Source organism: Trachymyrmex cornetzi, unplaced genomic scaffold (genome assembly GCF_001594075.2).
Source record: "Trachymyrmex cornetzi isolate Tcor2-1 unplaced genomic scaffold, Tcor1.1 scaffold380, whole genome shotgun sequence".
Lineage (NCBI taxonomy): Eukaryota > Metazoa > Arthropoda > Insecta > Hymenoptera > Formicidae > Trachymyrmex > Trachymyrmex cornetzi.
Window position 1 is genome coordinate 458,002 of NW_017298535.1, and position 11,730 is coordinate 469,731.

Genomic DNA, 11,730 nt, shown 5'->3' on the forward strand with positions numbered 1-11,730 from the left:
TTATATATATATATATATTATATATATAACAGTATATCTAAACAAAAAGTTTAAATAAAATATAGAGTATATTCTAAATGAAGTATATGTTCGTCATTTCTGTTATTTGTAAGACTCTAAAATTATAAAATAGAAAGAAATTTAATTTTTAATTTTGCAATTACTTTTTTTTATTAACTTAACTTTTAATTCAGTTAATTTCATTATACATTAACTTGTATCTTAACTATGTTAAATTTTCAAGGTTGTTAACTTTAACTTAACTTAGTTAAAAGAAAAAATTAACTTTCCCAACTCTGCTAATTAGAATCACAATATATTAATTACGATCGGAATACGAATTGCATGATTATTTGTACGACATGCCCGATCATATGCGATGTGTATTCTTGCGAAATGTGTAAAATACTACCAGTAAAGATCATATATGATATATATTTTTTAATACCTAGTGTGCGCGCGCGTTTCAAGCTACGCATGAAGCGCATGATGCACCATTCGTTCTTGTTGTTCACCAAATAATAAAGAAAGATAAAATGATACATCACGCGCTTCATACATAACTCGCACCCTTAAATCTTTTGACCCGACAATTTGCATATTATTTCGCACTCTCAATCGGAAACAGTAACGAATAAATTGCACTTCAGTCGAGCAAAGAAGTCAGTGAGCACAAAATATATTTTGCAAGTTGTTAAAAGAATATTTAATTAAAGAATCTCGTAAAAAATACTGAAAACATTATTAATAAACGAATTATAATATTATATTACATATGATTTTTTATTATATTTAAATTACTTATCTCGGTAATTCGTGTATTAATTACTCTAAGCTTTCAAAATCTAGAAATGATATAATGAGAAATTATTTTTATTTTTAAAACTTGAAGCGCGATACAAAATAGATTACGTAAGTATAATATTAGCATAATAAATTTAAACTTGCGTAATGATTTTAAAGGTTTTTTTAAAGCTTGAATATTTTTACACTGCATGTAAATTAATAAATAGAATTCTAGTTTCTATTTACGAATTATGAATTACGAATTTTAAGTATCTTTTATATGCAAAATGAAATAAGATATAATTAATTCCTTATATATACGATATGTACAATTTAAAGTAAACTAATTAAATTTTTTTTATTTCTAGATAATTTAAAGTATATATATATGCGATACTATATTATAACTTTAAAATTTTTATAATTTTGTTCTAAAAATATTTAAGTTAAATTTAAATTGATATTTACAAATCAATTTATATATTTTAATATTTTAAGAATGTATATATTTATGTATTTTATAAATTTATTTGCAAAGACAAATTTTTTATCCTACTCTTATATCTACAACAGTCTATATGATAATAAAACATGTGAATGATTTCAAATTACATATTCAAAACCCCGTTTAAACTATTTAAATGCGCTTTACTCCGCATTGCACAGATAAGTGGTTATTCAATCGCGAATTAATTATTCAGAACATATCATAATATGTTGTACATATGCTTCTGTACTGATATGATTTAAAGCTTTTAATCCAACAGTTGCATTACGTAGTTAAAAGATTATAACGAAATGCCATTTCAAGAGAATTTATATCCCTGATTATTGGATATTAACAAAACCGGTGTATTCCCTAAAATTCATTGAATTAAAATCTGTTGAATAATAATTTATGGTTGTCTGCGATTACTATGTAGAGATTTTTACCATTTACGTAACTATATAATAAACTTTAAAAAAACATCATAATCTAATAGTTTTTAATTAGTTAATTACTAATGATTATATATACTATGAAATTTTCATTTATGTACGCAACCTAATTCTGATTCCGTTTCGAAAATTATAGGCTTTGTAATTTTACTGAAAAGGTTATAAATCTTTTTTAACTTAATATTACCAAGTAACAAGTAATTATTAATTTTTTCATTAATATAAAAAGATTAATAAAGTTTCACCTGCTTCGTAGGATTTATCTATAGAGCGAGAATGTAGGAAATAATAATAACAGAAGAATAGAAGAAAAATGTGTTTCTCACATTTGTTTGCAGGATCTGGTCGTCATTCCGAGGAGTCGGCAATGTGTGCCATGTTACTGCCCAACATGCCGAAATTCCCACTTTATGAACTCAGTTGCCTCATATTCTTCCTCGTACCAATGTTGTCCATAGCGATGCTGTACGTGAGAATGGGTCTACGAATACAAAGTAATGGTCTCGGACGCAGCATCGAGGGTTCCGTTCACGGAGAAACGAGGCAGGCTCAATCACGAAAAGCCATCATCCGAATGCTCAGTAAATTTCCGTCTTTTCCGGAACACCACAACGCCACATTCGTATCACAAGAACACACATAGAATTTGCGCAACGTGCCCTATCGAATTTATAGTACCGGGCTAACCCCGCGTTTTATTTCGATCGCATTTGTTTTACACCGCTGAAACTACTAGGCATTATTTCATATGTTTTATAAATCATTCGCAATAGAATTTCGTATCACTGTCGTTCCGTTTTATCAATCTCTTTTGTTAAGAGAAACGAAGTCAAATGAATTGATTGAACTCGACACAAAGTGGATGTAACTTGTTTCTAAACAGTAATGCTGCAAAAGATATCGCATGTATATTTCTGATTGATATTGAGGTAACTTCGATATAACCTTGGCTAAAAATATTTTAGGCACCTTGTTGATCATCATTTAAAATTTTAACATAAAAATTAATTCATAGCATTTGCTGTAATTATTTTTTGTTTTATGAATCCTTTAAACTTATGTATAATGCCGGTAAGATCTCATCTATTTAGAATTCTTTTACCTGCGTTGTTACCATCAGAAAAAATATCTAATATTTTTCTCATCAATTTAAAATTCTTTTATCTGCATTATACCACACTATATCGCAAACTTAATTTATCAAGTACTAAGTTTTTTTTACTATATTTAAGTTAAATAAACCATCCATTAACTATATCAATAAAAACTTTATATTATTTGCTACTATAAAAAAATTAAAAACATAAAATATTTATTTTTTTATATTTAAAAAACTTTTTAAAATCTCCTTGCATTTTTACTATATATCTCATATATCTCACATAGCTTTGTTAGGTAAATTCTGGAGCGGTGTAAATACCGGAGTTACTTTATAATATCATGTTAAAGTTATAAAATTTTCATAACTGCGCGTAAAATATATCTGGAAATTTTATTTAAACAAGGCAAAAAAATTCGACAAAAAGGTACGTCGTTATATTTCTTCCATAACATACATCTTGTCCAAGTTCTGTATCATTGTGCTTTAATATTTCCAACATATGATAAATTGCAAGAAGTTGTATCGTGAATGATGCGTTTTCGAAAACTTATTACGGAGGTGTCAAAATTCCATGCGGTAACCGCATGGTTTTCATTCTCACGCGCACATTTCATGACGGTGGATGTTAAAATTCTGTAACATACTGACGTAATATCGGATGCTTTTCCAGTCCTGCAACCGTGTCGGCAAAGTTATCCCATTCTCATATCAACTTTGTAACGAGACACCTGATACCTTTTATTCTCCTATAATTCTAATATTTATTTGTTTCTTTTTTTAAGAAACATCTATGCATTTTCACTCGATTCCTCAGTTGATGCAATCTTAAAATTTACTTCAAGTTTATGAATAATTATAGCAATAAAACATTTATCCGTCGTCGCTAAGAAAAATAATGTTTGCATAATACAAATAGTTCCTTGATTTGGTTTTAATTATTCCCAGAGATACGACGTTGTATAACAACTAACAACGCTTCAAGTATAAAACTGTTATTCTTGAAAAAACAGGTCTTTAAAAAGAGATGAAGGTGCACCAATCGCGGTACAATCATACAATGTAAGAAACTTTTCAAATTTCCGGCATTCTCAATTTTTCATTGAATACGTTCAGAAAGAAAATATGACTTACGTCGGAAGAATAAATTTAAATATTAAAAAAACATTCGGAGTTTCTGCACATATATATATACTGAAGAAAATGCTAAATTATAATAAATATTTATTTTAATTATACTAACTAAATATTTACTAAATGTAAACATATTTATATGGTACAAAAATTATTAATTTGTATTAAAAGAATTATTATTCTTTTTATTGTGGTGAGTAAATATTTATTTTTTCAATAATACGAACTTAAAATAATTCATAGTAAATGTTTAGTTCATATTATTGAAAAAATATGTATTAAGATTTAATAAATTTTTTTTTAGTGTATATCTTCGAAACTAACGCGTATAAAATATAGAGTAAATAGAATTCTTTTGATAAAATTTAGTACAATTAAATTTTAATTAAATTGCACTTAATTATTATTAAATATTCTTTCGATACAATTTTTAAGCAGTAATTTAAATTAAATGGGGTTTAAATGCTTAATAAATTATTTTCCTAGTTTTTTATTACTACTGAAAATAATTTTTTTTTGCGTAAGGTTAGCTTCCTAATAATGAATGTCATTCCTCTATGTCTGTGTCGTTGCGCTTGTAAACTGTCGTGCAGCACATTTCCGAGAAGATAAAGAGGAAGTCGTTTGCAGCATCGATTAATCATCAAGCTGCTTAGGTTTCCTATTTCTATGGCCACGAAGATAACAGGACTGAGTAAAACCTATAAAGCAGTATGCGTTGACACAAATTTGCTGATTCACGAAAGCAAAGTATAGCTCGTAAACTATTCAAGCGTGACGATATAATAAATTACAGCAATACGCGAGAGCATATCGCACAATATAACAGAAGTACGAATATCATTTAAATTTCCATGAATATCTGTGTTCCATTGTTTCAATATATTTCTCAGTATCGCGCATAAATTCTCTTATTTGATGTACAGTTTCGAATCTCGTATCCTTTTTCATTCTAAAGCAATTGAAAATACTCGCTGATAGTAAACATTGCATCCTTTCCATTTCTGTCATTTCCATAAATACTTCGCTACTTCAAAAAACAGAAACAGAGAACGCATATTTTTTTTTTATTACATGAATACATTTCCATAATTGAGACAAGAAATAAATAAAACAACATTTCCGTGTCTGCATTCGTTATGGATGTACGGAATGGTGTGAACATTGATGAATTAATATTACAGATTTTTACATTTTCGGAGTACTTTTTAGATTCATGAAAAATTGATGATTCCAGTAAATAAAAATGTCTGAAGACGTTTTTACTTTCCCATTAATTTTAAACTCAAATATCCTAACACATTTTATTTGATCATTAATTTTGTTTAAAGAAAATCTTATTTTAGCAAATATTTAATTTAGAATCTTATTAGAGAGTTATTTAATTATTTTTGAAAATTAAGTTTTTTTTAGTAAATCAATAGTTACATGGAAAGTTAAAAAAAACGTTTATATTATTTTTAATCCTTTCCACGTGGCATTCCTCGTGCATTCTCCCTTATCCTCGAGAAGTGAAAACAGCGATATGGCTGTATGAAAGATACCGATGGCTTCATTCCACAGGTGCGGTCGTGGTAACATTTTTTATCTGCTGGGCGCCCTTTCACGCTCAGCGCTTATTGTACGTGTATCAGGTGTCGGCCTTCAGTGACATTAACGATTGGCTGTATCCACTCGGTGGTTGCCTGTACTACTTCAGCACCACCGTGAACCCGATCCTCTACAACGTGATGAGTGCTAAGTACAGACTGGCATTTAAAAAGACGTTGTACTGCACACCAACGAGCCCCATCATCACCAGGGACGACCTCAGCAGTATGAGAGATAGCACGGTGTGCAGATGTGGATCCAGAAGAGGGTCCCAGCTAGTTCGCGTAAGAAGTGTGCATTACCAACGTAGCATCAAGTAAGCACTCGCGCAATTAATTTACCTTCCCGTCAGTCCTATCAGTATTGAGATTATTTACTTATAGAAAACATACACAGTAATAAAGCACTTTGTATTTGTGTTCAAAACAATCCACTCAAGTTCTTGTTAAAATTTTGAGTTAAATTAATATTCAACATTTCCTAGTGTCAAAATAATAATTTATAGGTAAGTAATAAGTAATAAAAAAATAATGTATTTTAAAACATAAATTCTACAAAAATAAATAAAATACGTATTAATTTAACATATCATAAATATTAATTTTACTGGAAAAATATGCTTCCACAATTTACTTGCAAATTGTATTAATGTCACGTTTTACATTTCATTTTTTACATAATATTTGTGTTACTTTCTAACATATTCATCTTATATTAAATTAATACAAAAATTTGAGTGAACTGATTAAGATACGTGAAAATGTTAAATTCGACAAATAAATTAAACATAAATTTTCCAACTATATGCAATAATTTTTCATAACCCAGTTTCAAAGTACAAAACATTGAGAGAAAAGTGATTGGTATTTGTGACTATTGTATAGTAAAATAATTATTTTGATAAGGAGTTTTATTCTTTTATCGTTATTATTTGTTATTGCTTTAATATTACAATAATAATAATTATTTAATTTAATTATGTATTGTATATAATTTAATTATATGTATATATATAATTCTATAAAAAAATATATATTTGTACCAAAAATAATTACAAATTACAATTAAATTATGACAATTGCAATCATTTTTTTCTCTCAGTGAATTAATATTTACTAATAGTTTATTTACTTGTCAGTTCAAAGCTCGATCAGTAGTTTTGTTCAAAATGTTAAAATTACCGGAATCGAAATCCGCAATTATAATTAAAACAAGTGCAATTTTTGTTCATTCTCAGATGTAACGTGTCGCACACGAGCGCGATGCTTCGTTCGCCGATAAGATTGCGTTACGACGACGAAGACGACGACGTAAGCCATTGCGACACGGAGAGGATTCCGTGCGATGTTCTTACTCCTGACATGCAGCCACAAGATACAAGATCCCCTTTCGTCGCGCATTCAAGTAACGGCAGGACCAAATTTAGGTCGGGAGAGAAAACGAGAGACGGCATCTCACCGATTGCAGCGAATGAGACGTGTATCTGATCTCTGGCTTATTCCGACGGAAAAAGGAAAAAATGTTGTGGCACAAGGATTCTAAGGACCACTTGCGACCTCGACAAGAAGCAGCCGTGTCGTTTTCGCGTATATGATAAGATTGATGCACCGGACAACGCTGCGTATTATCTTACATTAAAAGACAACTTCCAGAGGCAAACGTGTCGCGATATCTTCCCTGAGGAGCGTGTTCGTAACCGGGACAAGGAATCGAGTTTTGTGGAAAGTTGCGTTTGAATGACGCTTTCAAACCTCACAAACGAAATTGTGAAGTGTTCGTGGCGAATATGTTGAATCAAGAAAAATTTAGCAATATCAGTAAGTTATATTACATTTATAATTTATTACAATATTGAATGTCGCAAAGTCGCAATCTCTAGTAAAGATTTTAATTAAACAAATTCTACGAGTAATTAAATAAATTAATTAATACGACACAAAATTATTAGTAAATTTGCATTAACAGAGAAAATATATATACGAATGGCAAAATCCAGTTACAAAACAAAATTTAATCTGATGTGGAACACAAATAAATCTTACAATTAGTGTGTGCAATTCTGAGTGCAGAAGGAATTTAGATGCTTCGGAATTTAAGCAATACCAATTGATGTATTTCACGTTAATCACAATAGTGATTCATAAATTACATAATATTATTATATAGCCTTTCAGGCTTTTAAATATAATTCAACAAAAATTAATGAAATCATATTTTTGGATGTTTCTAATATCAATAATTATTTTATCAGTAGTCTCAAGATTATAACTCTAATTTATATAATATATTTATAATATTTTTTTTATTTTTAATATGTAAGTATTAAAAAAACAAATTTTGCGAATAAAATAGCCGCGCAAATAATTTTGCTGAAAAAAAATTTTTTTTAATTATTTCAGTTATATAAATAAGTTTCTATAGTTAATTTTAGACAGTGCTAACAACAGTGTATTTATATTTCCGCGTCCAATTATTTTTCTATTAATAAGATTAATCAACCTACATTTCGAAAGTTATATAATAATTTGCAATTAGACAATTAACTATATTTTTAGTTTAATTGAAAATGAATGCTAAAAAGATGTATATTCGCACTGAGAAAAAAGTTTGCATTAATTCGAATTCTGATTAAAAGTGGATAAATCAAAATTTTCTGTTTGAGTCTATTATAAATTTTAGTTGAGATAATAAAAATTCTAATTGATGTAATCAGAATGTTCTGATACGTTCATTTTTAAGCAGAAATTTTTCTCAGTGTGTCTGTTACTACGTTTACACGGTTGGATTTACATCGAAGTTATAACATCGATGTCATAAAGCTAATCGATCATAGCTATTCCCTGAAGAATGGAATGACTGTGGCTAGTTTTATAACATGAATGCTATAACTTCGGCGTAAATCGAGCTGTGTAAACGTAGTCGTATATTTCACTATTTTTATCACGGTAAAACCACTACTGAAGCAATCAGTATATATAATTTGTGATACCCAGAATAATTTAAAAACAACGTTGTATATGAGATTGAAAGATAATTTGTATCGAAAAGACTGTACCAAGAATATTAAGATTGGACAGATTTAAAAAAGATAAAGAATGTGAACGATAAATCACGTAAATTCTTTCGCTGCGGCGTATACTGTTTGTAAAATGGCAAAAAGTGGTAGATTCGAAAGATAAATACTTTGATTGAAATGTTTGTACTTTTATATTAATAGATGCATTTAAAAAAAAACAATGGAAACTCATTTATGTAACTAACATGAAAAAAACGGTTTTGTTTAAAATACCTAAAATTTTAGCTAAATACTGATTTGAAAATAATTTTCTTGGATTACAAAATAATTATATTGGGCACTCAAGCATGATGAGCAACATTTTGACATTGTAGCAACCATTTTTCTACATAATTATTTTAATGGTCCAACAAAATTATTTTCAAATTTCTATTTATAGAGCTAAATTATTAGATCCTTCAGCTATTCTTACCATATAGTATTATACGATCACTTTTTATGTTTAGATTCTCTGCGACTATACAGTACATCAAGCATTTGCATGATCTATTAAAATTATTGGTTTTCGTCTTGTAACTCTATCTTGTCATTCATAAAACTTCTCTACGAGATCGTTGAAAGTTCTATTGACACTTTGCCTGCAGACGTTTGACGATTATTATAAATTCACAAGTGCGAAAAAGTTATAAGAGTACGTGAAATACAGATGATATTTAAAAGAACAAAATGACACGAGCGATATGTCGACAGAGAACTACATATCTACTTTCAAATGGATTCAAGAATCGCCTAGATATCTGAGGAATAAACACTCGACAATGACATACGGAAAGCGAAGAATGGAGGGAAGTAAATCCCTCTCGGAAATCCTCGATTTCGAGTTCTGTCGGAAAAGGGCTGATACTTATAGGATCTTCAATATATATCCCACCAACGAGACAGATAAGATGGCTCGGACAGTTTCTGTGGACTCGACCAACAACGCGTTCGATAAGCGCCTTGTGTATGTGTAATGCTCAAAGGAGACTACATCTCGATTAGAACAAAGCTTTTACAGGATAAACGGACACGAAGTCTCGCGATTAAGGTGCGGTTTACAAAATAAGTTCGTGTTTCTCGAAAACGAGAACTCGATTGTCTCTCGCGCTTATCCTCCATGAGAGGAAAAAATATTCGAGCGAACGTGTATTGTATTTGTGTATGCATACCCGTACGAGGTGGATAAAAGGGATCAGAGTAAAGGGATTTTATAATGTATTCGTACAAGAAGATTGCTCGCAAGCGGGATCCCACAGTACGTAATCTTGAGGGAATGCCGGTAGAGGAATTACTTTTCGTGCCTCAGGTATAGAATGAGTGGTGCGTAAAGAATTCAAATGCGGTCGAAGAGAGAACGGACAGAGAGACAGCTGGAGAAACGGAAAAGAAATAAAATCAAACTCGCCAGAGTTCGTATCCACACGCCGCCGGGGACTTCATTGTGATCGAGCGATTTTCATTTTCAGAACGTTCCCGGTTAAAATGAACTATCGCTGAGATGTATCGATTATCAGGGACGAACGCTCACTAATCCGCGTACGGACGCTCCGGTCGCGGAGTGTTTTTTAGCTCTCTGCTCATCCGCAAGCGGCGAACGCAGAATTTCGATCGATTTTTCAGGGTTGTCACAAATTGTCCTCATCCTAAAATTTCTTGAAATTCCCTGATGCTTTCAATAATATTTTGAAAATTTTGTATTTTTATCTTGATTTTTAGACACCATCAATTATTTTAGAGAGAGTATTAAGAGAGTAATTTATTCTCAATTATTAAGAGAATAATGTAACATAGCAAATCATTATTAATATTATTGATACCGTTTCAATTTAATTGTTAAGTTGGTAGCATTCTAAAACTGCGTGAGTGTAATGTAATCATATTAAGTTTTTTTTAAATTAGGAATTTTAATTTTCTAGAAAATTTTACAAAATTCCTGACTTTTTTCTGATTTCCCTGACTGTTCTTAATTTCTCTGACTTTTCTCTGATTTCCTTGATTTCCAGTTTTATGGCAACCCTATTCCTGTGCGAAAAAAACAGCCCGCAGCTTCCGCACTGAAGCAATCGCTGCGGCTTTGTTCAAGATTTAAGAATCTGTACATCGTGAATGTAACGAGATGCATTATGACAAATAAAATTTTGCTTTCTAGTAATTGCTGTTTATCCATTAATTCTGCGCTATAAACATTATTTATTGTAACGAAGTGAAATTTCAATAGTTGCGTTTTAATAAAACGTAACATGGCAAAGCCGGCAGTAAATAATAGTAACGCAAAATTGAAGTTTCAAAACAAAATGCAACTAGAATTTACCACTCGATAATGTTATTTGCCAATAAAAAAATTATAAAAATCGTAGACCGTGAGAACTATTTTTTAAATAAAAAAAACTATGACTTATGCATCCTCAAAAGAATTAATGTTTTAAATGTTTTTTATTATATACTAATATATGTTAAAAAATATTCTTTCGAATTTTAAGTTTTCCAAATTACCAGGTTTGCCAGAAGCACAAATTAGACACTATTCTAAGGTAAGTGTACCGTAACAGAACGTCAAGATAGTTAAAAGTCAGGCTGCATTTGTGCTGCTTATTCAGTTTCAGAAATAACATTTCAAAGGAAAGCGTGTTAGTAAGACCTATTATATGGCGGTTATTATGCAAGCATCGTGATGGCATTATTCCTAAAACTATTTTACAGAAACGTCTAATTGAATGGGCACTGTTAAATATCAAAGGAACAACTCAATCCCTTGAATTAATAACATTTTGTTAATTTTAACTTCCATATGTGGCAAAATAACTTCCATATGGGGTAAACAATCCATTTCTGTGATTAGTTTTAACGTAAACAACGTCTATGTGCATATTGTTAATACATGTATTTTAATAAATTAAATTTGAGTTAATAAATTTGATAAATTTTTTTAATTAAATTGTTTAACTCTATCGTTTTAGTTAAATTAACAACATATTGAGTAGAAGCATGATTAAATGATTAAAAGTAACTAAAACTGGGTATAATCTGACATTACAAATTTAACAGTGTAGTATTAAATAATTTCATTTCGCAAACAATTGATAAATTTTTAAATAGATGTCCTAAATAGTATATATATATATATATA

General features: G+C 29.8%; 1 protein-coding gene across 1 annotated transcript in view; it reads left to right on the forward strand.

Annotated features, from left to right (window-relative positions):
• LOC108763713 (neuropeptides capa receptor) overlaps positions 1–7,130 on the forward strand; it is a 27,325-nt gene extending 20,195 nt beyond the window's left edge. The window contains exons 4-6 of the mRNA XM_018511560.1: positions 2,064–2,306; positions 5,522–5,864; positions 6,786–7,130. Coding sequence (XP_018367062.1) covers positions 2,064–2,306; positions 5,522–5,864; positions 6,786–7,035 — 836 coding nt within the window. The 3' untranslated portion in view covers positions 7,036–7,130. The remainder of the gene's footprint in view (positions 1–2,063; positions 2,307–5,521; positions 5,865–6,785) is intronic.
• Positions 7,131–11,730: the final 4,600 nt, after the last annotated feature.